This window comes from Leucopleurus acutus, assembly GCF_964270905.1.
Source record: "Leucopleurus acutus genome assembly, chromosome: 3".
NCBI lineage: Eukaryota > Metazoa > Chordata > Mammalia > Artiodactyla > Delphinidae > Leucopleurus > Leucopleurus acutus.
This window is the reverse complement of record NC_139145.1, coordinates 9,714,891-9,739,135: the sequence shown is the minus strand read 5'-3', so window position 1 is coordinate 9,739,135 and position 24,245 is coordinate 9,714,891. Positions and strand designations below refer to the sequence as shown.

The window sequence follows — 24,245 nt, the reverse complement described above, 5'->3', positions numbered from 1 at the left end:
AACTATGGACTTTGGGTCATTATGATGTGTCAAGGCAGGGGGTTTATAGGAAATCCCTTTACCTTCCACTCAATTTTGCTATGAACCAAAAACTGCTCTTAAAAAAACAAAAAGGGCAGCTTTAAAGGCTTAGCTTGCTATACGCCCCACCCCACCAATGCTGGCTCCCAGCTGGTGGGAATGCTGACTCCTGGGGCCCCGACGCCCGCCTTGGCCTCCCCTTCCCAAATGCCCCTTCCACAGGGGTAGGGGGTTCTGTTCCCTTCACCTAGAAGAGACCTGGCACCAGGAGGTAAATCAGTAAATGCCTGATGGAGCTAGTCTTCCCTGGTGGGATCTGGCTCAGGCTGGCCAGGGGTTCCTGAAGATCCAAGACCTCCAACCCACCACGCCTCACACCCGGGGCTCCAGCACCCCTCCACCCCTAAGGAAAGGCACCAGATGAGGGCAAGTGCCCACTTTATTAGCCAGCAGCTGGTCTGCAGGGCTCCCCAAGGCCCACCGTCACAGGTGGACAACAGAATGAACCTGCTACCCGCTCCCCTGTCCCTGGGACCCTGGGGCCAGTGGGGAAGAGGAGATACCAGGGGCAGGGGGACTGGCCTCATAGAGGCCTCGTAAGTACAAGGGGGTCACTGGCAGGGATGCAAAGGGCAGCAGGGTCTTGGGGAAGGCGGCCTATCCAGGGCGGTTCGTGTCATGCGGCCTCCTGTGTCGACGGGGGCCCCCGTTCGGCATCTAGGCGGCACAGGGGACTGTCGTACACCATCTGCAGGTTCACCTTGTGGCCCACCAGCTCCCGGATATTGTTGATGCCATATTTGATCATTGTCGGGCTTGGGAGGGGGGACATGACATGGTTTAACATGAGGTCAGGTCATGTTCTCTTCTGATCAGAACCTCTCTTATCACCTTCCTTGAGTAAAAGCCCAAGTCCTTCCTGGGGCTCAAAAGGCCCTGCTCAATCTGTCCTGTCACCTCCCCACCCTCATCTCCTCCCATTCTCCACCTTCACTCACTCATTCCCTCCAACCACACTGGCCTTCTTAGTGTTCTCCAAACACAGTAGGCCCGCTCCAGCCGCAGGGCCTTTGCACTGGCTATTCCCTCTGCCTGGAACGCCATTCCCTAGATATCCTCACGGCTTACCAATTCACCCATGTTGTCTTTGCTCAGATGCCACCTCCTCTGAGAGGCCTTCCCTGACATCTCCCTAGCCCTCCCTGCTGTGTTTTTTCTATAACACTGCTTTTGGACATACTTTAAGCTTTACTTGTTGAGTTATTTATCTCACTAATTATCATCCTCTGTGTTCCACTAGCACCCCTGGCTTCATGGAAGTAGAGATGTGTATGTCATAATCACAGCACAGGACTCAGTACACAGCAGGTGCTCACTAAGGGTTTCTCAAATGAATGAACGAATGAATGGGGCTGAAAGTCTGCAGGCCCCCACGCCTGGCAAGCCACCTGAGTAAGGCAGCCAATACCCTAAGTGGTTTGGGTACTCACCGCTCAAGGGAGAGGCCCCAGGCAATGACTGACACATTCTCAGGGAGCCCCATGGGCAGCAGCATCTCGGGGCGGAAGATCCCAGAGTTTCCAACCTCCACCCACTTCTTCAGGCCTGTGAAGGCAGGAGAACGATGGGGCGGCTTGTGTGGGTGATACTGGGCCTGGCAGTTAGCTTGGGAGGTGGGGTGTGGGCTTGGCAGTGACGGGGACCTGGCTGAGCCATGGGCAGCCCGAGACCTCCCTCCCTGTCCCAGTACTGGGTTCCACCCTGACCTTGGTGGTAGCTGAACACTTCCATGCTGGGCTCGGTGTAAGGGTTGTAGGTCGGCTTGAAACGCAGCTGGGTGATACCTGGGTGGGGAGGCAGCCAAACAGAGTGGGGGTGGGGGTGGGGCAAAGGGGGAGGAGAGGGGCAAAGGGAGAGGGTCAGGCTGACGACCAAGGCATCCTCCTGCTTGCCCACCCCAGCCCGCCTGCTCACCCAGCTTGGTGAAGAACTCCCGCAGGACGCCCATGAGGTGGCCTAGCGTGAGGCCGTGGTCAGCCACGACGCCCTCGATCTGGTGGAACTCGGCCAGGTGCGTGGCATCTAGGGTCTCATTCCGGAACACACGATCAATGGAGAAGTATTTGGCCGCTGTGAAGGGCTTCTGGAGATGAGAGGCAGGCCAAGCCCGGGCATGGGTGAGAAGGTCAGCATGTCGGCCCTGGCCCCTCCAACGCTGCCCAAGCCCTGCCACACCTTCTGGGCCAGGCGGTAGAGGGCGCGGGCGCTGGCTGACGTGGTGTGGGTGCGCAGTAGGTTTTTCCGAGCCTCGTCCAGTTTCCAGTTGTATTTGTACCTTCAGAGGGACATACAGGAAGTCCACGATGCAGCTCACGGCCCCCAACCTCTTTCCCCCGACACCCCTGGGTGTCCTGCCCAGGACCCAAAGTCCTGGGTCCTGCCTTACCCCTGTGAGCCGTAGCCGCCTTGAGAGTGGGTCCGCTTGACGCGATGGACGTAGTCCATTGGGAGCTGCTGGGCCTGGGCTGGATCTGGGCAGACAGAGCAACATCTGGTCAGTCAAGGAGCATTTCTCAAATAGCCACCGCACTGAAAACAGATAGTGACACAGGCAGCTCCCTCCCCCGCCCTCCACAGCTGCCAGAGGGTACCTGGGAACACCTGAGTCAGTCACAACTCTCCTCTGCCCAGAACCTTCCGTGGTCCCATTTCCTCTTTTTTTTTTGGCCATCCTGCACAGGACTTAGTTCCCCAACCAGGGATTGAACCTGTGCCCTAGGCAGTGAAAGCGCAGAGTCCTAACCACTGGACTGCTGGGGAATTCTCTCCTCCCACTCCTAACTGATCAGTTCCTCCAGCCACAGGGCTTCCCTGCTGATCTGTGAGCATACCAGGCATGTGCCAGCCTCAGGGCCTTTGCACTGGCCATTCCCTTTGCCTGGAACTTTCCTTCCCCAGGCATAGCTCCCTCCCTGACTTCCTTCCATCTTTGCTTAAGCAGCCTTCATTTTATTTTATTTTTAAAAATATTTTATTGGGGCTTCCCTGGTGGTGCAGTGGTTGAGAGTCCGCCTGCCGATGCAGGGGACATGGGTTCGTGCCCCGGTCTGGGAAGATCCCACATGCCGCGGAGCGGCTGGGCCCGTGAGCCATGGCCGCTGAGCCTGCACGTCCAGAGCCTGTGCTCCACAACGGGAGAGGCCACGACAGTGAGAGGCCCGCGTACCGCAAAAAAAAAAAAAAAAAAAAAATTATTTATCTTATTTGGTTGCATCGAGTCTTGGTTGCAGCAGTCATGCTCCTTAGTTGCGGCAGGTGTGCCCCTTAGTTGTGGCTCGCCAGCTCCTTAGTTGCAGCATGCGAACTCTTAGTTGCGGCATGCACGTGGGATCTAGTTCCCTCACCAGGGACCGAACCCGGGCCCGCTGCATTGGAAGCATGGAGACTTTTTTTTTTAATTAATTAAAAAAAAATTAATTGGCTGAGTTGCATCTTCATTGCTGTGCGTGGGCTTTCTCTAGCTGCGGCAAGCGGGGGCTACTCTTCGTTGCGGTGCACGGGCTTCTCATTGCAGTGGCTTCTCTTGTTGCAGAGCACGGGCTCTAGACGCACGGGCTTCAGTAGTTGTGGCATGCAGGCTCAGTAGTTGTGGCTTGCAAGCTCTAGAGTGCAGGCTCAGTAGTTGTGGCACACGGGCTTAGTTGCTCAGCGGCATGTGGGATCTTCCCGGACCAGGCATTGAACCCGTGTCCCCTGCGTTGGCAGGCGGAATCTTAACCACTGCGCCACCAGGGAAGTCCCAAGCAGCCTTCATTTAATTAATTTAAAATAAATTTATTTATTTTATTTATTTTTGGCTGCATTGGGTCTTATTGCTGTGCGCAGGCTTTCTCTAGTTGTGGCAGCGGGGGCTACTCTTCGTTGTAGTGCGCGGGCTTCTCATTGCGGTGGCTTCTCTTGTTGTGGAGCACAGGCTCTGGGCACGTGGGCTTCAGTAGGTGTGGCTCGTGGGCTCTAGAGCACAGGTTTAGTAGTCGTGGCGCACGGGCTTAGTAGCTCCGCGGCATGCGGGATCTTCCCGCACCAGGGCTCGAACCCGTGTCCCCGCATTGGCAGGTGGATTCTTAACCACTGCGCCACCAGGGAAGCCCGCGGCCTTTAACTTAAATTGACAGCGTGCTCCCCCACCAACATAACGTCAATTCCCCCATCACATTTACTGCCATCTTTCATTGCCGTGTTTACAGCTTACTTAGAATTAAATGCATATCTCACCCAACCAGGATATGCGGGCCTCATCAGGGCAAGGATTTCTGTCTCATCCTGGCTGTGACCCAGGTGTTTCACAGAGACTTTGGCACACAGGAGCTCAGTCATAGGTGCAGACTCTATGCTGTACGAATGTGCAAGTTCTTATGACTCCCTTCCAGAGACACAATTTTAGTGCACCTGAAAAGCCTGACATCAAACCCCAGCCCCACCGCCTATAAGCTGCGACCCTGGGCAAGTGATGTCCCCTCTCTGAGACCTAATTTCCTCATTTGCAAAACAGGGCTAACAGTCTACTTCCTATAGTTGGTGGAAAGATTAGGACAGTGACAGCTCAGTAAGTTTTATATATATATATATTTTTTTCTTTTTTCTTTTTTTTGGCCACACTACATGGCATGTGGAACTTCCCTGACAAGGGATCAAACCTGCGCCCCCCTGCAGCGGAAGCGGAGAGCCCTAACCACTGGGCCACCAGGGAAGTCCCACGGCTCAGCAAGTTTTGGATGCTGAAATGATGACAATGGCGCTGCTGCTCCTGGCCAGGTAACAGGCACCCAACAGCCTCATCTGCCCTGCTGGTGGGGGAAACAACAACCATTTTGGAAAGTCATTCAATTTCAGAGAGTACTAAGGACTGTGGAAGAAAGAAAGAACTGGGAAGCAATGTTGAAGACTAGCAGTGAGGAGCTTTTAGAACTTGGGGGGACAAGGGCATGTCAGGGTGGCCTCTCTGAGGTGATATGTGAACAGAAGCTTCATGCCAGAGCCTGCCATGAAGACCTGGGAGAAGACAGTTCTCGGCAGAAGCCACAGCACGGGCAAAGGCCCTGAGGTGGGCAGGAGGGGAGGTGGAAGAAGATAATAGAAGTTGATGATAGCAGCTCACACAGGCTTGTCGGCCACACTGAGGAGGATGGAGTTTATCCTGTAAAATGGTATGCCACCCCAAAAGGTTCTGTCCAGTCCTGGCACCTCTGATGGCGCAGCAGGGCCCACCCACCTCGCAGGAAGAAGGTGTCATGCTGGTCCCGTGCTGGGTGCTGCTGGGGCTGGAAGAGTGCGTCAAAGTTCCAGAAGGAGCTCTCAATGTAATTGTCGGTCGGCATCTCGGTGAACCTGGTGGGAGACACAGCCTGACTGCCCTGCCTGTGCCAAGCAGGTGGGCTAGCCCCACCCCTGGCCCCATGCTTACCCCATCTCCAGGAAGATCTGCCGGAACTGGGTGCGGACCTTGAGCAGGGGGTGCAGGTGGCCGCTGTCAGGGAGGACGCCATGGGCCGAGAAATTGTAGGGCTTGAAGGGCCGATCCCGCCAGGAGCCACTATGGGGGGATGCAGGGTACATGGGTCTGGTGGGGGCTGCCTACCACACCCCCATCGGCCCCCAGCTCTGGGGCTACCCCCTACCTGGAGATCATCTCTGGGCTCAGCTCTGTTTCCTGCTTGGAGATGCTGGTGCTAAAGGCACTGCCTTTGCTCACCCAGTAGGTCTTCAGGTTCCTGAGGCCAGAGGACAACGCTGTTACCTCCTCCAAGTGGTTTCCCTTGACCTCCCATCTGATGCTGACCCCAAAGTCACCCACCAAGTCATTCTGCTGTATTTCCTTCCTGACACTTACCATCTCCAGAATCCTCTTAGCTGGCCCCGACCTACATCCCTATGTTCATGCAGTTACTCATTCAACAAACATTTACTGAGAACCTAATGTGTACCAGGGTCTGTTCAAGGCACTAGGCATATAGCTGGGAGTGATAACAATAGGTCAAGTTTAGAGAGTTTACTCCACACTAGGCTCTGCTCCATAAAATCACCCCATAATCCTGTGTGAAAAGGAGCCATTTTACACATGAATAAACAGAAGCTTGGACAGATCAGGTGACTTGGTCAAGGTCACACAGCTAGCATATGACAGAGTTGGGACTTGAATCAGGCAGCCCCGTTCCAGTCTTTCTTTTTTTCTTTTGGCCACACCATGCAGCACATGGGATATTAGTTCCCCAACCAGGGATCGAACCCAGGCCTCCTGCAGTGGAAGCTCAGAGTCCTAACCACTGGACCACCAGGGAATTCCCAGTTTGCGTTCTTATAACTGCTAGGCCACTGCTACGTCTGCTCAAAGGAGTCGTCAGCTCTGTGAGGGCAGAGCCCCCAGCCTGTCCAGGTCCCAGCAGTCATAAACTTTCAGACGGTGCTTAGGACTGTAAAGGAAGTCAACAGGGCACAAGGGATGGAGGCCAGGAGTGAGGAACTTTTATGGAATTTGAAGGGAGGAAAGGGTGTCAGGGTGGCCTCTCTAAGGTGACACATGAGCAGAGGTTTGATGTCAGAACTTGCTTTGAAGAAGCAGGAAGCTCTTTCTCAGCAGAAGGCACAACAGAGGCAAAGGCCCTGACACGGCATGAGCCTGGCATGTGTGCTCGACAACCACAGTGTGAAGGGAGGCTGGGAGGAGACTGATAGCACCCTGGCCCAGTGTGGGCAGAATGGCTCCCCTTCTGCTCCAGGGCCATGCAAGTGACACAGGTGTGAGCCGGGGGGGCGGCACCCACTCACACTTCAGTCAGCAGCTTCCTCTTCCTGAGCTCGCTCCTCTCCTTCTCTCCCAGCTTCTCGGCCTGTCCACCCTGGACCAGCTGGAGCCGCCGCTGCACCTCATCCTCCACGCTATCCACCTGCCACAGTGATGGGCGTGAGGGGCCGTGAGGGCAGGGGGCCCAACTGTCCGACTACCTGTCCAACCACCGCCCAGCAGGGACTCACCACTCTGAACACCCGGGGCCCGTCGGCAGCACTCTTGTCCACTCGGATCCACTTGTTGGACATGGCCTTGCTAAAGCCCACCTTGCCACTGGGCAGTCGCTGTGGAAGCAAGGCTGCAGTGAGGGGGACACAAGGGTCGCCCTCATCCCAACACCTCCCTAGGCCCTGCCCACTCAGACTCCTACCATGAGCTCGCTCTGGGGCAGGCCCTCTGGGGGGACGCCGCGAAACACCCGGGCCTCATGGCTGCCTTCCCGGGCAATCTCCTCGCCCTCAGCGGTAAGCTCCCAGCGCTTGGTGGAACGCAGCTCAGCCTCGATTATCTGTAGGAAAACAGGGGGACACGGGCAGGGACAGGGTTCAGATCCAGGCACCCCCTTGCCGCAGCACGGGTCAAAGAACGGGGGGGGGACACGGGTCAAAGAACAGCCTGTGATGCCAGCTTTGCCTCTCAGCTGTAGCACTTCCCAGCGGAGTGATCTCGCCTCGTTGAGCCTCAGTAGATCTTTTGTGATATGGGAAAAATGACAAAAATGATTCACACCTCCCAAGGTGAGGTAAAGTACTGAGGGTATTACCTGCCTGGCAAAGAACAAATCCTATCACTTTTGAACCCGGGAAAGATTTTTTTAAAGTCTCGGGTGAAATGATTTATTTCCACACTTACATGCATCTCAGTGTAGCCAGATGTCAGAGAAGAACCCAGGCTGCCCACATTACACACAGGAACCCTAGGCTCCCCTTTCGTTCTAATTCCTAGCTCTGCTCCTCTCTTGCTGTGTGAACTTGGGAAAGTTGCTTAACGTCCCTGAGCAAATTTTCTTATCCATGAGAGAAGGGTGTGGTGGGCTCTACCTCAGAGAGTTGTTTTGAGTAACTAAATTAATACACAGAAAGGATGCAGAGCGCTTAGTATGTAGCAAATGCTGCATAAATATAACTACTACTACATTAATATCATCGTCATCATCCTTACAATGAACCCCATTAAACTGCCAACACTTAATCCTCAGTAGCCTACACAAATGTCACTTTCACATCAATCAAGGTACTGTCATCCCATACACCATAGCTTCATTCCCTTTCTGCACTGACGACCTCAGGCTTCAAATCCAGGTTTGCCTGTTCCTTCTAGTGACACTGATCAAGATTCTGACCAGTGCTTAGAAGTTGTCACATCTGCAATATGGGAATAATAACAGTGCCATCCACTGAAGGGCACATCAAAGATTGGATGAGGAATAAATCTGAGGCCAGAGCAGGGCACATCATGTAAGTTTGATGTTTTCAGCTATGTTTTTTGAGTCCTAGCCTCATGGATCCAGCCTGCTGGGTGACCCACGGGTCGGTCAGCATCCTTCCCCTCTGGCTCCATCACCCTTCCCTTGTCCAAGTCAGAAGGCTGGGCTTCATCCGAGCTACCCCTACATTTCCATGAACCTTATTTCATTCCTTCACCTGAATCCCTTCTGCATTCCAGCTGCCTCCCTACAGCCAGGGACCATACCCTGTAGTTTGGGGATGTGCCAGCCTCTGCCACTGTCCCCTTGCCTCCAGTCCTGCCCGCACCGATCCTTTCCAAGAGTGATGTAGGCAGTACACACATCTCACTGGCTCTAGCTCCTGCCATGGCCCCCCAGTACCCCTGTGAGACAAAGACCTACAAGGCCTCGCAAAATCTCGCTCTGCTGGGTCTCTCTCACCACTTGTGCTACCTCCCTACCCCACTGTTCCTTAAAGTGCCATGGCTTTTCTACTCAATGCAGAAACCCGACTCAGCTGTCGTCTCCTTTGGGATACTCTCCCTGATCCTCAAGGCTGGGTCTGCTAACACCTCTGAGTTCCCCGTGCTTCCTCCATCACTCCGGTCACTTGAGTATATCCATTATACCGCAGCCTGCGTGAAGGCGGCGACTGCGTCTTTCTGGTCCACCATTCTCCTCTCCACCCCCTCAACACTGATCATGCCTCAATGGACGTTTACTGCATGAGGAACATCCGTACCCCGGGGCCCTCACTCGGTCCTGACTCCCCGCCTGCGCACCCTGGGCGGGACACATACAATTACTCCTAACCAGGCCTGAGATAATCTGGCCTGAAGGCAGAGCCCTCCTGGCAAGGGAACCGCAGGTGCAAAAGCGAGGAGGCCCGGCATCACCGGCCCAGCTCACCTCACCCAGCGCCTGCAGGCTCTTCACGGCGCCCACCACGGTCTGATGCTCTACGCCCAGCTCGGCCGCCAGTTCAGCGCTGTCCAAGCCGCCATCGGCCGCCTCCAGCCGCTGCAGCAGCACCTCCGCCACCGGACCGTCTGCCATGACTGCTCCCAGGGCGCTCGGCGTGCGCCTGCCGGCGGTCAGAACAACCGGAACCGGAACCGGAACCGGCGCCGGGGGGGCGTACACCGTCATCTTGAGTGTGGCAGACTATGCTGCAGGGCTCGGGTGCCGCCATCTTGAGCGTGTCACTTGAACTTAAGAGGGGGTTAGGGACCCAGTACTGGCTGGACTGGTGGTTTCTTGTTGACCAGAGAGGTCAAATTAATACCATCAAAGACAGACTCACAGCATTGTTTTAAGCTTCACCCAGCCTCACCAGCAGGGGCTGTGTGACCTTGGACTTCCCCCTCTCTGGGCCTCAGACCAGTCCTCCCTTCGGGATTCTTTCTTACCCCCACAGGAGGGCTGTGGGTGGTGGACTCCAGATATAGTCATCCTGCTGATGTCAACTACTTTTATTTTTTCTATTATTATTTTAAAAATCTATTTATTTATTTGGTTGCACTGGGTCTTAAGTTGCAGCTCTCCAGCTCCTTGGTTGCAGCACATGGGCTCCTTAGTTGTGGCTCCAGGGCTCCTTAGTTGCGGCATGCATGTGGGATCTAGTTCCCTGGCCAGGGATCGAACCCAGGCCCCCTGCACTGGGAGCACGGAGTCCTAACCATTGCACCACCAGGGAAGTCCCTGATGTCAACTACTTTTAAATTTTAAAAGGGAGTCTGGGTAGGGACCAACCCTATTTATAGAGGGGAGAAGGACTCAATAATAGTATATTATTGAATAATATATTCAAGGTTGCAGCTAACCTGTATGGACGTTCTCCCCTGTGCCCAGCCCAGTGCTAAGTGCTTCAGGTGTCTTACTTCATTTTCCCCAAAACTGTATGATGTAGATACTGATATAATATACATTTCACAGATGTGAAAACTGAGGCTTGGAGGGTGGTATGCCTTGCCCAAGGTTCTGCAAGGAGCTGGTGGACAGTGTCAGAAATTATAAACACTCCAGAACCTGCCCCCTCCTCCCCATACCCCTGCTCTGAGAAGACCAATGTCAGGAAAATAATTTGTAGTATAGATCAGTGCTGTCCTATAGAAATATAATTCAAGATACTGGGAATTCCCTGGTGGTCCAGTGGTTAGGACTCCGCTATTCCACTGCAGGGGACACGGGTTTGATCCCTGGTCAGCATGCCGCAGCTTCGCCAAGACAAAACAAGAAATATATTTCGAGATAGAAATGTAATTTTACACACTTTAGTAGCAACGTTAAAAACAAAAGGGGTGAAATTAATTTGAAGAATTTATAGAACCTAAAATGTCCACATTATCATTTCAACACTTAATATAAAACTACTAGTGAGATATTTTACATTATTTATTCACACTAAGTTTTCAAATTCTGATGTATATTTTCCACTTACAGCTTACTTCACAGCCGCTGCATTTCAAAAGGCAATAATCACATGTGGCCAGTGGAGACTACATTAGACAGCACAAGTAGGTTCTAATCCCAGATCTGCCATTTTTGTCCCTCAGCCAAATCACTTAATCTTTCTGTGCCTCAGTTTCCTCGCTTGGATGGAAATGATATGAGCCCAGGTTACTGTGAGAATTAAGTGAAATAGTACCCACACACACATGCAATACTTGCTGGTACTAAATTGAGTGTGGACTCTGTGTTAGGTGTTCTAAGCACCTACTCATTTAGCCATCACAACTGTTATCTGAGCGTGGTAAATGGGGTTACTAATATCCCCCAATGCTGGACCTACAGTGAGATCCTGATAAAAATTCAGAATGCATCCCTCAAAGTCTCTTCTTAGCTTCAAAGCACTTTCCCCATTTTTGCTTATTTAATTCCAGCAAGAGTCCTTCTTTCCTTGCTTCTGTCCCACGTCAAGTAGGTTTTAAGCCTGTTCTGTGCCTGGTGCTGCAGGAGACACTGTGGGGTGCGGGGGGGAATGGTGAGGTGAACAAGACCGGCATAGTGTCTACCCTCTGGCAGGCAGCACCTAGCCCATGTGTCCCTGACACATGGTGGAAGGGCGGGAAGGCGGGGGTAAGGTCAGTGGAAGGCGGGGGGAAGGTCAGTGGAAGGTCAGTGGATGACCTAGAAGGTCATCCCAGACTTGGGGGGTCCTCGTTGGGGAGGACCAGGTTGGGCAATACAGGATACTGTCTTGGGGAAGGGGCAGAACCCCAACTTCTCCAAGACTCCTAATTCCTCTCTTTTCCGAGTCCCCACCACTAGAGGGGAAGCACCCCCTCCCCACCCTTTTGCCAAGATCCACCCCCTTCAGCAGTTTACTTCCACTTCCCAGGTCCAGAGCCAATTTGCTCAGAGTTTGGGAAAGCCCCACCTCTCCTGCGCCTTCCTGCAGCCTAGGGGCAGGGAGCTGGTGTGTTACTTTCAGTCATGTGCCTCTGCCTTCCTAAGAAGGCTCTAGTCTCAGGGGTCCTGGCCACCTCCCTTAGACCTTATCTTCCCCACCATCTGTCCCATTTTGTCCCTCCCCAACGGAACCCCCTGCCCTCTCATCTTTAGCCGTTTAATTGCAAAAGCAGGCCGTTTGTGGGAGACCACAAGACTGTGACCCCTTTCATTTACCGGCTGAGGAGGGGATGAGGGGTAAAGGACAGGCTGCAATAAGGTGAACAACCGTAGGAGACCCAGCCTATAGTCACAACTTCGAGCCGTTCAGGGCTTCCTTCCCTCTGTCCCAGACATCCCTAAAAGCTTTGAAAGCATTTCTGCCGGCCAGCAGCTGGCCGGGGTCGCTCCTCTTGGCCTTTCACGAGCTCCTGTGCCTTCAAAGAGGCTAAATGCCTTGCCCCAGCTCACACAGCAGCAGTCTGACAGGCTGCCAGGGAACTAGGGGCCGTACGGAGGAGAGAGCCGGCACTCCCCCCGCAGGCCTGCACGGCTCAGGCGCTGGGGTGAAGTGAAGCCCTAGGGCTCGATGCCCTCTGCCCCATCCTGGCGGGGCGGGGGGCGGGGGTTAAGAGAGAGTGAGAGAGATGGAGAGAGAGAGGGTCGGAGTGGTGGGGTTCCCCAAATTCAGGGTAGAAAAGGTTAGGAAAACCTTGCCTACCCATCCCTGTAGAGGGGATAAGTGGAGTCGATGCTGGAACAGGGCCCTAGCTCTAAGCAGCTGCACCTGCTCTCGCGCGGATTCTTTAAACGCCTAGACCTCTAGCGCTGCTAGCGGGCGAGGGCGGGGTTGGGCCGAGGTCTGGTCACATGACTTGGCCTGAGGGGCTCGAGGCCCCCACTACACCGGTGGGCGTCCCCCACAACGCGTGGTCGACCTTCATTGGCCAGCGGTGCGGCCAATAGAAATCGGCCATCTGGGAACCCAGCGTTCCGAGGCACAGCCTAACTTGCTGAACCCACAAGGGTCCAATGGAAAGGCAGAGCTGTGGCCACAGACCAATGATAAAGTGGGAGAGGAGGGCCAAGAGGCCGGACCAGGTTGGTTTGAGAGGCGGCCGGTTATAAAATCGCACGGCCGGCGGCACCGTCCGTCCCTACTGCAGAGTTATTGCTGGTAGAGTGACTTAAAGGGCCCGCGCGCCGCCGCCCCCTCGGCCCGCCATGCTGCTACCCGTGCTGGTGCTGCTCGGCCTTCTTGGCCTGGGCGCCGCTGAACCCGCCGTTTACTTCAAGGAGCAGTTTCTGGACGGAGGTAACGGCTAGTCCCGCCTTGAGGCCGTCCTAACGACGCGGCTGGCCCCCCAGCCCATATCTGCGTGTCGCCTGTAATTACTGCTCAGAGGACCAACACAGTGGCCTTCAGGGGCTAGAGCCGCAGGCGATCTTTCCTTCTGCGTCCCTGGGGAGCGGGGAGGGCGCGGCGGCCTTCCGCGGCGGGAGTTAGGGTTCGCCCGAGGATCTTTTAAGCCACCAGAGCTGTCAAGCTAGAGGTTGGGGTGGGGACAGTCGGGGGGAGGGGGAATCTCCTTCCTTGCCCCCAGCAGCTTGTAGCTCTTGGTAGATGTTTGGTGGGGGGTGATCAGCACCGCTACTCTGACCTGCCCCTTTGGTCCCCTAGACGGATGGACCGAGCGCTGGATCGAATCCAAACACAAACCAGATTTTGGCAAATTCGTTCTCAGTTCCGGCAAGTTCTACGGTGACCAGGAGAAAGATAAAGGTAAGAGCCTAGGGGTGGGTGCTCAGATCCAGGAGGACTTCCTGGAGGAAGCCCTACTCACCACACAGTTTGGGTATCCCTAGAAGTAGAAGAGGTGGAGGAAGGGAGAGTCGTCTGTATTTCCCATCCTAAGGGTCTCCCGGGGGTTGTTGCTGAGCCGTGATCTGACTACCGTTCCTTGCTAGGGCTGCAGACAAGCCAGGATGCCCGGTTTTATGCTCTGTCGGCCAGATTCGAGCCCTTCTCCAATAAGGGTCAAACACTGGTGGTGCAGTTCACCGTGAAACACGAACAGAACATCGACTGTGGGGGCGGCTACGTGAAGCTATTTCCAGATGGTCTGGACCAGACAGACATGCATGGAGACTCTGAATACAACATCATGTTTGGTGAGCGGGCCCCACCCTGATGCTGACCTCTGATTAGTTAGAGGGAGTTTGAAACCCCATGAGTTCTTTATAGCCCATGAAAAGTGGTCTTAAGATCATAGAAAACACTTAAATGGTTAAACATTTCTTTGGAGGAGAAGCTGAGAAAATAGTTACAGTTAGTAACAACTTTCTATATTGTTATCGTTGATTTAAGACTGCTAATTTGCGCGATTTTATAAGGTAGACATTTACTAATTCTGCAAGTAAAGATACTGACTTCTGGAGCACTGATTTTTTTTTTTTTTCTTTAAATCCCTAATCACGGTCCCTTAGAGATATCTGAATTTTGTCTTTTCACCTTGACAGACCTGAGTTTAAGAACCAAGTTTTCTTTTTATAAATGGGTGGGGAGGGGTTCATAATGGTAGACAATCTCTAGTTCTGACTGGATCTGCTTCTCATCAAGGCCCGGACATCTGTGGTCCTGGCACCAAGAAGGTTCATGTCATCTTCAACTACAAGGGCAAGAACGTGCTGATCAACAAGGATATCCGTTGCAAGGTGTGCTCTGGGGGTGGTGACAAATGGCTGTAAGGGAAGGCTCAGAGGCCAGCCTGGTGGGCGGGGCACTGATCTCCCACTCTCTTCAGGACGATGAATTCACACACCTGTACACGCTGATTGTGCGGCCTGATAATACCTATGAGGTAAAGATTGACAACAGCCAGGTGGAGTCAGGCTCTCTGGAGGACGATTGGGATTTCTTGCCTCCCAAGAAGATAAAGGATCCTGATGCTGCAAAGCCTGAAGACTGGGACGAGCGAGCCAAGGTTGATGACCCTACGGACTCCAAGCCTGAGGTTCGTTCTTGGGCAGGGGCTCCCCACCGTGGAGGGTGTAGAGAACAACTGGGCCAACTCTGACCTCCTAATGTACCTGCAGGACTGGGACAAGCCTGAGCACATTCCTGACCCAGATGCTAAGAAGCCGGAGGACTGGGATGAAGAGATGGACGGAGAGTGGGAACCACCAGTGATTCAGAACCCAGAGTACAAGGTGAGCCTGGGGCTCTGAGCAGGGCGGTACACAGTGGGGAACGCACTGATCTCCACTCACCCACCAGTTCACTTCTTCTGCAGGGTGAGTGGAAGCCCCGACAGATTGACAACCCAGATTACAAGGGCATTTGGATCCACCCAGAGATCGACAACCCTGAGTATTCCCCTGATAGCAACATCTACGCCTATGAAAACTTTGCTGTACTGGGCTTGGATCTATGGCAGGTGAGACACGGAGGGAAGAGAAGGATCCCAGGACCTCAAGTGCACAGGGTCAACCCAGGAGGAAAGGGACAAAGGAGGTCTGACTCCAAAATGGTGCTTTTTCTTTTTTTAAAGAAATTCCTGGTTTGTCCTTATGGCATTCTTACAGCACCCACTCTGAAGTTGTACTTACTAACTTCTTGGTACTTTTTCAAGTACCTACGGGAACCAACTTATTTTATTGCCCCCAACAACCTAGAAGGTGGTTAGATAGTACCATTAGAAAATTAGGTTCACAGGGACTGAATTTTTGTCTGTTCTGTGCAGTGATGTACCTTCTGCACCTAGAATGGTGCCTGGCACGTAGTAGGTACTAGAGAAATATTTAAAGAAGGGAATGAGACCCCTTTTTACAGATGAAGAAACTGAGGTGCAGAGAGGTGAAGTCACCAGCCTGAGGTCATGTAGGCAGGAAATGGCAGAGCTGGTGTTGGAACCCAGGCAGCCTGTGTTTTTTTGTGTTTTGTTTTTTTTTTTTTTGCGGTATGCGGGCCCCTCACCGCTGTGGCCTCTTCCATCGCGGAGCACAGGCTCCGGACGCGCAGGCTCAGCGGCCATGGCTCACGGGCCCAGCTGCTCCACGGCATATGGGATCTTCCCGGACCGGGGCACGAACCCGCGTCCCCTGCATTGGCAAGCGGACTCTCAGCCACTGCGCCACCAGGGAAGCCCAGGCAGCCTCTTTTTTAACTGCAACATTAAACTGTAGCATTGTGTAGTGGTTATGGGAATATGGGCGGGAGACCTTTTCGAGGCCAAGGCCAACAGGTATATCCCCTCTGACCACCCTTCCGACCACCCCTCTACTCCCTGGCCCCATACAGGTCAAGTCTGGCACCATCTTTGACAACTTCCTCATCACCAACGACGAAGCATACGCTGAGGAGTTTGGCAACGAGACATGGGGTGTTACGAAGGTGGGACCAGGGTCCAGTCTTGGGCTTGGGGGTGGGCAGGGCTGCCAAGGGAGTCCGGGCCCTGAGGTGTGTGGTTTGCACACAGGCAGCAGAAAAACAAATGAAGGACAAGCAAGACGAAGAGCAGAGGCTAAAGGAGGAGGAGGAGGAGAAGAAGCGCAAGGAAGAGGAGGAGGCAGACAAGGAAGAGGAGGAGGACAAGGATGAGGATGAGGAGGATGAGGACGAGAAAGAGGAAGAGGACGAGGAAGACGCTGCCGCTGGCCAGGCCAAGGATGAGCTGTAGGGGCCACGCCGCCGCCGCCTCCAGGGCTGGACTGAGGCCTGAGTGCTCCTGCCGCAGAGCCGGCCGCGCCAAATAATGTCTCTGTGAGACTGGAGAACTTTAATTTTTTTCCAGGCGGGTTCCAATTTGGGGTGGATTTTGTTTTTGTTCTCCCCCTCCCTTTTTTTTTTTTTAAAGTTTTTTTTTTTTTAACTGGTGTTTTGTCTCTGATCCTCCTTCACCCCTCACCCCTGGCCTTCATCTTTCTTGATTTGACATCTTTGCTTTCTGCTGTCCCCTTATCTCCCCAGATCCCTTAGCTCCCCTCCAACTTGGGGACTCAGGGTGGGGTGTGGCGTGGAGGAGAAGCCCCAGGCCCAAGATTCCATCTGCTCTCCTTCCTGGATCCCACAGGGGGGTGGTAGGAGAAGAGGGTGGCATCACCAGCCCCCCAGCACTGAGGAAGAATGGGGCTCCTAAGCCCTGAGCTCTGACCTCCCTCTCTCCTTTCTCCCCTGCCCCCAGGACTGGGCCAGTTCCGAGTGGGGCAGCGGGTTCTAGCTCGGCTCATACTGAGAATGTAAGAACTACAAATGAAATTTCTATTAAATTAAGTTTTGTGTCTTCCTCCTGTGTTTCCTTTTGGGGTAGGTGACTCTTAAGTGAGGCTCAGTTTGCAGCCACTACAAGTGTTGGTTGAATGTCCCATAAGGTTACAGGGGCCCTTGTTTATCCGGAGAACCCCAAACAGGTGGGAAAGAGTAACTATTCTAAGTGCCATTACAAATACTCCACTTATTAACTCATTGAGTCGTTGCATCAAACTGGTGAGTTTTGGTTCTAGTTCCAGTTGTGTTTGATGAGAAGACTGAGATTTAGTAAGAGGTGGGGTTTGAACCCACACCTTAGCCACCAACTTGTACCAACCGTTTTACGCTGCGCCGCATATGTACGTCTTACCTATTAAGGAGCAAGACTACACAGAGCTATTGGACAGTTTTAAACACATTTTCTTAATATTAGCCAGTGTCAAAAGCTATTAATTCTCTTCATAGTCAAGGAGAAATAGGTTCAGAAATGGTATCTAGCTTGTCCAGTGGTCTTCAGTGGCCAAGTCAGGATTTGAACCTCTTGAAGGGAAGGAGGTGGCACCAAGTGATGGTGTAAAAGTGGCAGAGGAGAGTGTGGGCCCCTAAGGTTGGCCTAGGCCCACGTCTGTTGGGGTCCTGAAGGCTGCCACTTAATGTCCAGTGGGTGGTTGGGAACTGATGTCCCTTGTTGCCAGAGGTTAAGAATCCCTCAGCCAAGTCTGGCCTAGTCTTGTGGAAGCTTCTTAGCTCAGGGCATGCAGTGAAGGGAGAAGCAGTAGGACCTGGTAACAGTTGGGTAATGAGTCAGGTGGCAGGCGACTGCCTGGTGTCCTACTTGGATGGGAATGTTGAGAAGAGCAGTTTAGGAGGCAGGTAATGGTCAGTTCAGGACTGCGGGGGAGAGTCCACCCATTAACTGGAAGATGAGACCATCACCTCCATCCTGTCTGCCAAAGCACCCTCTTCAGCTTCGGCCAACCAACTCTTCGATTCCTTGTTCCTGGGATAGGCCTCCTTTGAGCTTCCTGTGTCCTGTGGCCTAGCGCCACCCTTCTGGAAAGCCTCCAGGGTTGGCATATCCAGGGAAAGTTTAAGGAGAGAATTTTGTATTCGGTGTAGGGAAGCCTTGAAAGTTACATCTTCCTTAAAAACTTCGGGGTCAGACTGGGGGTAGGTGGGTGAACAAAGTGATCAGGGAAGGAGCAGCAGAGACGTGGGGAGACCCAGGAGCTAGAACAGATTCATTCCAAAAATCTAGCTCTTCCCTCAGGAATGGATGGGACCACAAAATGGCCTCGTGTCCCCAGTTCCTTGGCCAAACGTGTTTACAGAGTTTTCGTTTAACTGTTGGTGACCTTTCAAGTATCCTTTAGTTCTTTCAGGGCTTGACAGGCTGCCTGTCAGGGTAGCCACACCAGAATAAAACTCATTTGGAACGAGCAAAAAAACACGAACATTTTATGGAAGAAATAAAAGTATAACAAGTACATGAAGAGTTCAACGTCAACAAATAAATGAAACTCGTAGGCTTGACACTGGGGACGTCGGAGCCATTTTGTGGCCGCATGACGTCACCGCTAACGGGCATGGCGTCACTCGCAGGAAGCCACGTGACAGTTGAGCGAGAAGCCCCCCCACCCCCGGAGCAGAGTTTAGTCTGCGCATGCCTGGCTCGAGGCCGCTCTCTTGTGCATGCTCACGAAGGCAAAGGGGGCGCGCTCAGGACACGTGCTGCGGTGGTCGGCGCGCGCACCGCCTGCCCCGGAAGCGGTCGGCTTACGGCGCGGCTGGGCGCTAAGATGGCGGCGGCGTGAGTTGCATGTTGTGTGAGGATCCCGGGGCCGCCGCGTCGCTCGGGCCCCACCATGGCCGTCACGATCACGCTCAAAACGCTGCAGCAGCAGACCTTCAAGATCCGCATGGAGCCTGATGAGACGGTGCGAGCCAGGCCGGAGCCCGGGAGCGGGAGCGACGGGTGCCGGGGATGGGGTGGGGGCGGGGAGGCCGGGATCCTGACAAGAGAGGCGGGGAAGACGGCGCGGCGCCGGGCAGTGCCCATTCTCCCAACGGGCCTGACTTTCCCAGATACCCTGATGGTCCCCGGCTCAGCCCCTGGTAGCTCGGGCGGAGCTCTTGGATCTCTCTCCAGGCGAGGCTCCACCCCCCGGGGCGCCCGCCAGGCCCCAGGTCCAATGTCAGTGTCTTCGCGGGGCGCGGGAGCCGCGGGCTCGGATTCCCGGCCGGCCTGCTCTGGGATGGGTGCTCCGAGTTCCCAGCTTTGTAGGCTTCTCCTCGGGACATTGGTGGCCGAATCTGGGAGTAGTGACCAGGAGATGCCGGGTGATGACAGCAACGACGATAATAATAAACGGTCTTGAGTTTCAGTGGTCCGTGTTTGTTTTTCACCAGTCGCTGAGCGTTTTTATGTTATCTTACTAAATCTGCGAAGTAGGCTTGTCATTTGAGGACTCTGAGTCTCCCCACTTCACAGATGCGGGAACTTGGATTAAAGAACTTCGGTATAGTTGCATATGCACACAGCAAGTCATGGCAGAGCGGTTTCAATTCGGAATTGCCTCAAGTGAGAGCCCACGGTCTAAACATGATGCTGTCCTTTTAGCTGAAAAGAGATTTAGGACCTAACAAAAATATGTACTTGGCACTTTTTGCACAATTTCCCCCACGAGGGAGACATTGAAGTTCACTTTTTGTAGAAAAGGAAACAGACTCAGATTTTTTGACCAGCCTAACTTTTTGATTTGGGGCAAGTTGGTTAATCTGTCTGTACTTCTGTTTTTCTCAAATATAAAATGAGGCTAATGGTAACTGTTTCACTCAGTTAATATGAGGCTTTAAACTTGTGACCCGTGTACGTCTACAATAGAGGTGTCAACCTAGGATTCTCTTAGTAAAGGTCACTCTCAGCAGCATGGAGTGAGGAATGGTCCTATCTCCCGTTTATTTTGATTTGCGTTTCATCATGTTTACATCATCTGAAATATGCGTTTTTTCTTCTCTCAAATAAATGTCATCTCTATGAGAACAGGGACTTGTATTGAGTTTTGTTCTCTGCTGTATCGTCAGTGTCTAAAACTGCACCTGGCACATATCAGGTGTTCAGCAAATATTCTGTTTAATGGTGGAATGGTCTAGTATGCTTGATTATGAAGCTTAGCTTCTCAGCCATCAGGGCATGCAGCCTCCCCCCTGCCCCCAAACTAGAAGGGAAGAGAGAATCTCGGGGTTTGCAGTGACTGTCTACCCCTTCCTCCAGGTGAAGGTGCTGAAGGAGAAGATAGAAGCTGAGAAGGGTCGTGATGCTTTCCCCGTGGCTGGACAGAAACTCATCTATGCTGGCAAGATCCTGAGCGATGATGTCCCCATCAAGGACTATCACATCGATGAGAAGAACTTCGTGGTCGTCATGGTGACCAAGGTGGGTGATGTATGCTGGTTGGGAGGATGGGTGGATTAGCTGGGGAGCTGGCAAAGAGCATGTGTGCCCAAGAGAGATTAGCCATGAACAGGGTGGGGCTGAGATGTGGAAGGATGTTGGGGCTAGATAGAGTTACTGATGCCTGCTCCCTTTTTCTGGGTGTCACAGGCCAAAACTAGCCCAGGCACCTCAGTACCCCCAGAGGCTTCACCCACTGCTGCCCCGGAGTCTTCCACATCTTTCCCATCGGCCCCTGCCTCAGGCATGTCCAATCCCCCACCTACCGCCAGAGAGGACAAGAGCCCATCGGAGGAATCAGCCCCCACGACCTCCCCGGAGTCTGTGTCCGGGTAAGGCAGGGAGCAGCAGCCCCAGATTGGGCCCTGTCTTTCCGGCACATTTCAGCGCCCACGTTTGTGGTTCCACACACCTTGGGGGAGGGAAAGCCACCAGAAGCCAGGGTCCGATTTCTCTCTCTTGAATTTGCAGCTCTGTTCCCTCTTCAGGTAGCAGCGGGCGAGAGGAAGACGCGGCCTCCACGCTAGGTGGGTGGGTGGTCGGTCCCCAGGGCGAAAATGACTGGGTGCCCCAGTCATCAGCTGGGCCTTGTGGGGGTGTGGGAGGGCCTGGGAGCTGTCCTTCCCTCTCCTTGGTGACCCACCTTTTGCCACTCCCTCCACAGTGACTGGCTCTGAGTACGAGACGATGCTGACGGAGATCATGTCCATGGGCTACGAGCGGGAGCGGGTCGTGGCTGCCCTGAGGGCCAGCTATAACAATCCCCACCGGGCCGTGGAGTATCTACTCACGGTGAGGTGGGGCTGCTGCTGCCTGGGGAGTCCTCAAGGGAGCATGCAGGCTTCGGTGCCCTGATGGCTGGTCAAAATCTGCCCCCAAAAGCCTTTGGGTTATGGTTCTAGCCAGGAAAGACCTCCTGCAGGAGCCTGGACATGAGCGATGGGGTGGACCTGTGGAGGGCAGAGCAGAGGCTTCACGTGTCTCCCGCCAGGGCTGAGTATGCAGGAAGGAGGCAGTGGGCAGTCTGTGCTTTGAACTAAATAGGACCCCTGACAGGGAATTCCTGGGAGCCCCGAGCCGGAACACGGTTCTGTCCAGGAGAGCCAAGTACCCGAGCAGCCAGCCACAGAAGCAGGTGAGTGGATTGGGAGGTGTGCATGTGGGGTGTCTGCTGTCAAGGCACCTGACTCATCCCAACCCCCCATACTTCAGGGAGCCCAGGGTGGTATCTGACCGCACCCTTTCCTCCTGCCAGCAGGAGAGAACCCCTTGGAATTCCTGCGGGATCAGCCCCAGTTCCAGAACATGCGGCAGGTGATTCAGCAGAATCCGGCGCTGCTGCCAGCCCTGCTTCAGCAGCTGGGCCAGGAGAACCCCCAGCTTTTACAGGTACAGGCCTGGGGACAGAGGGAGTCAGTGCAGTTACCATCTCCCTTCTCCTGTGGGTACCACAGCCCCAGAGAGTGAGCCTGGCCCAGCGTGGTATGTAGGCATCTCTATGCTTGGAAAGCAGGACTAACGACAGCCTTCTGCTGTTCCGTGCGACCTAATGACCTACGTGGTTTCATGTAATGCTCTCAACCACTCTGTAAGGTGTGGGTGCTACTGTCATCTCCACTCCATGGAGGAAGATGTCAGAGGCTTGGAGCAGCCTGGCAACTGGTGGAGTGTGTGTCTGCCTCCAGTCTCTGGATCCTGTGCTCTGGCTCCACTCCGCGTTTAGCTGTTGCTTTCTGAATGTCCATAGGGTTGTATGGCAGCACCCAGGACAGCTGTGCCCTAGTTGGTTTTGGGACCACCGTGCTCGGCAAGGCTCCATCCTGTCCTTGAAGGTTCCTAGGCGGAGGGGCAGTGGCTCCTGGGTGTGACAGGGTCTCCTGGGTCCTCTGTGAAAACCTGCCTTTCCTGGTTCAGGCGTCTGCTGCTTCTACCGCCGACTTTTCAGTCTCCTGTGCTGACTCCCGCTCACCTCCAGATGTTGGAGGGCCAGGGCTGCGCATCTCCATTTATTTGCAATCAATCCTGGGGCTTTCAGTCTGTGGCGACCCTTAAATCCATATGACCAGTCTGGACGCTCTGGATGCCATGCTCTCCCGTGACTGACTTGATACCTCCATGAAAATGCTTTTTAGATATCCAAGACCAGAACAGATCCTCCCAGCCCTCCGTAACCCCGCAAGGACCTGGGGTTGCTTGAGCCCCAGGCACTGGGGGCCTGCTGGGGTTGTCTCTCACCTGTCCTCTTTGCTCTACTTCCAGAACATCTCACTCAGCCCAGCCCTGCACTCCACCTCTGTGGCTGCCACCTCATCTTCTCCCAGGTCCCCTGGCAGCCACCACCCAGTTCTCTGCATCTGCACAGCCCCCACGGTCCATTCTCCACTAGGAGCCAGATCCCTGAAAAAGCACTTTTTCCTTTGATGTGTAAATTTTCAGATGTACATAAAAATAGAGAGAGGCATATTAGAACCCCCAGATACGCAACACCCAGATGAGTTAAAGGTACACAGATGTCTTTCCCTATTTAATCCTCACCACTGTGGTGTCCCATCACACTAGAAGAAAGCATATCTGGTCCCTGCCGCTCTGATCTGATCTTCTGCTTCCTCCTTCCCTTCCTTGTTTACTGTTTTGCCACATGGATCTTTTGCTTTTGGAATTTTCCAAATGGACCCCATCCCTGGGCCTTTGCACTTGATTTTTGCTCTACGTGGAGGGAAACTTGCTTCCCCATCCAGTAGTTCACAGGGCCCTCGCTCCTGGCCTAAAGTGTCTTTCCCAGCCCAAGGTCTACCCTAATGTATGTTATGCCCAGTATTTACATTGTAAGTTGCTGTCAACTTCCTTGCTTGTTTACGGCCTGCCTCGCCACCCTGGAACATCAGCTCCTTCTAGGACAGGGCCCATGTCCACCATGTGGCTGTATGGCCAGAATAGACACCCTCTAAATATTTGCTGAGTGAATGAAAGAAAAAGCAAGGGCTGTGACAGGGACCTGGGGAAGCGGGGGACAAGGGCTGTGGGTCACCACCACTTTCTCCGTCTCCCACAGCAAATCAGCCGGCACCAGGAGCAATTCATCCAGATGTTGAACGAGCCCCCTGGGGAGCTGGCAGACATCTCGGACGTGGAGGGTGAGGTGGGCGCGATAGGCGAGGAGGCCCCACAGATGAACTACATCCAGGTGACACCGCAGGAAAAAGAGGCTATAGAGAGGGTAAGAGATCTGGCTGAGAGGGGTGACCTCATGGGTGGGCAGGGCCCCTACCTCTTGCTCATACCTGCCCATCTTCCCGCAGTTGAAGGCCCTGGGCTTCCCAGAGAGCCTGGTGATCCAGGCCTACTTCGCTTGTGAAAAAAATGAGAACTTGGCTGCCAACTTCCTCCTGAGTCAGAACTTTGATGACGAGTGATGCCGGGAGGCCAGGCCGCCCACCGCTCCCTCCTCCCCACCCCCAACTCCACAAAAGTTTTATAAAAGAAAAAAATATATATATATTCATGTTTATTTAAGAAGTGGAAAAAAAATCAAAAACTAATAAAAACCAAAACACTCCACCCCAACTTCCCACTCTCCTAAAGTGGCCCCGCGTTCCCATCTTGGCCTGAGAAGACCTGGGCCAGACAGCTGTCCTCCCATCCCCCACCCGAGCCCAGCCTGCTCCAAGGAGCTGGCAGGACTGGAGGTGACAGATGGGCCCCTCTTGGCCTCTGTCCCAGCTCCCTGCAGCCAGATGGAGAGGCGGCTGTTTGCTTCCCCATCCCCCAAAGAGCCCCTGAGAGCTCCGCCGCCCTCCTGCAGGGCGAGGGGTAGCTGGAGCTCCAAACTTTGACTCTC

The 24,245-nt window shown here is 53.8% G+C and overlaps 3 protein-coding genes across 4 annotated transcripts; 2 read left to right on the top strand and 1 right to left on the bottom strand.

Annotated features, from left to right (window-relative positions):
- Window positions 1-462: 462 nt before the first annotated feature.
- Window positions 463-9,386, bottom strand: FARSA (phenylalanyl-tRNA synthetase subunit alpha). Its single transcript, XM_082836242.1, has 13 exons — window positions 9,225-9,386; window positions 7,239-7,376; window positions 7,054-7,152; window positions 6,847-6,965; window positions 5,700-5,792; window positions 5,486-5,614; window positions 5,294-5,409; window positions 2,468-2,552; window positions 2,257-2,356; window positions 1,996-2,164; window positions 1,788-1,865; window positions 1,512-1,626; window positions 463-836 (listed from the first exon to the last, which is right to left on the bottom strand). Exons 1-13 carry the CDS (start codon window positions 9,369-9,371, stop codon window positions 698-700), a joined length of 1,527 nt encoding a protein of 508 aa, XP_082692368.1. The 5' UTR covers window positions 9,372-9,386; the 3' UTR covers window positions 463-697.
- A 3,481-nt stretch (window positions 9,387-12,867) lies between these two features.
- On the top strand, window positions 12,868-16,990 carry CALR (calreticulin). Its single transcript, XM_082837262.1, has 9 exons — window positions 12,868-13,020; window positions 13,387-13,488; window positions 13,674-13,877; window positions 14,326-14,420; window positions 14,510-14,719; window positions 14,802-14,915; window positions 14,999-15,142; window positions 16,006-16,098; window positions 16,184-16,990. The coding sequence occupies exons 1-9, from the start codon at window positions 12,930-12,932 to the stop codon at window positions 16,382-16,384; spliced, it is 1,254 nt and encodes a 417-aa protein (XP_082693388.1). The 5' UTR covers window positions 12,868-12,929; the 3' UTR covers window positions 16,385-16,990.
- Window positions 16,991-18,747: 1,757 nt separating this feature from the next.
- On the top strand, window positions 18,748-23,846 carry RAD23A (RAD23 homolog A, nucleotide excision repair protein). 2 transcript variants are annotated; one of them, XM_082837150.1, is made up of 9 exons: window positions 18,748-18,890; window positions 20,228-20,389; window positions 20,558-20,739; window positions 20,879-20,934; window positions 21,072-21,199; window positions 21,464-21,542; window positions 21,666-21,796; window positions 23,460-23,624; window positions 23,707-23,846. In XM_082837150.1, exons 1-9 carry the CDS (start codon window positions 18,819-18,821, stop codon window positions 23,818-23,820), a joined length of 1,089 nt encoding a protein of 362 aa, XP_082693276.1. In that variant the 5' UTR covers window positions 18,748-18,818; the 3' UTR covers window positions 23,821-23,846. The 2 variants fall into 2 exon arrangements, with proteins under 2 accessions (XP_082693276.1, XP_082693275.1); XM_082837149.1 differs by having other exon boundaries at window positions 18,783-18,890; window positions 21,663-21,796.
- The last annotated feature ends 399 nt before the right edge of the window (window positions 23,847-24,245 follow it).

What these genes read in the sequence shown, in the direction of transcription:
- FARSA (XM_082836242.1), bottom strand. Translation starts at nt 9,371, where the DNA reads ATGGCAGACGGTCCGGTGGCGGAGGTGCTGCTGCAGCGGCTGGAGGCG. An exon ending in GCCTGCAGGCGCTGGGTGAG is followed by an intron (nt 7,377 to 9,224) that starts GTGAGCTGGGCC and finishes GTTTTCCTACAG; the next exon opens with ATAATCGAGGCTGAGCTGCG. An exon ending in TGACACCTTCTTCCTGCGAG is followed by an intron (nt 2,553 to 5,293) that starts GTGGGTGGGCCC and finishes CTGTCTGCCCAG; the next exon opens with ATCCAGCCCAGGCCCAGCAG.
- RAD23A (XM_082837149.1), top strand. Translation starts at nt 18,819, where the DNA reads ATGGCCGTCACGATCACGCTCAAAACGCTGCAGCAGCAGACCTTCAAG. An exon ending in GCATGGAGCCTGATGAGACG is followed by an intron (nt 18,891 to 20,227) that starts GTGCGAGCCAGG and finishes CCCTTCCTCCAG; the next exon opens with GTGAAGGTGCTGAAGGAGAA. An exon ending in GCAGCCAGCCACAGAAGCAG is followed by an intron (nt 21,543 to 21,662) that starts GTGAGTGGATTG and finishes TCCTCCTGCCAG; the next exon opens with CAGGAGAGAACCCCTTGGAA.
- CALR (XM_082837262.1), top strand. Translation starts at nt 12,930, where the DNA reads ATGCTGCTACCCGTGCTGGTGCTGCTCGGCCTTCTTGGCCTGGGCGCC. An exon ending in TGGGCTTGGATCTATGGCAG is followed by an intron (nt 15,143 to 16,005) that starts GTGAGACACGGA and finishes GGCCCCATACAG; the next exon opens with GTCAAGTCTGGCACCATCTT. An exon ending in AGACATGGGGTGTTACGAAG is followed by an intron (nt 16,099 to 16,183) that starts GTGGGACCAGGG and finishes GTTTGCACACAG; the next exon opens with GCAGCAGAAAAACAAATGAA.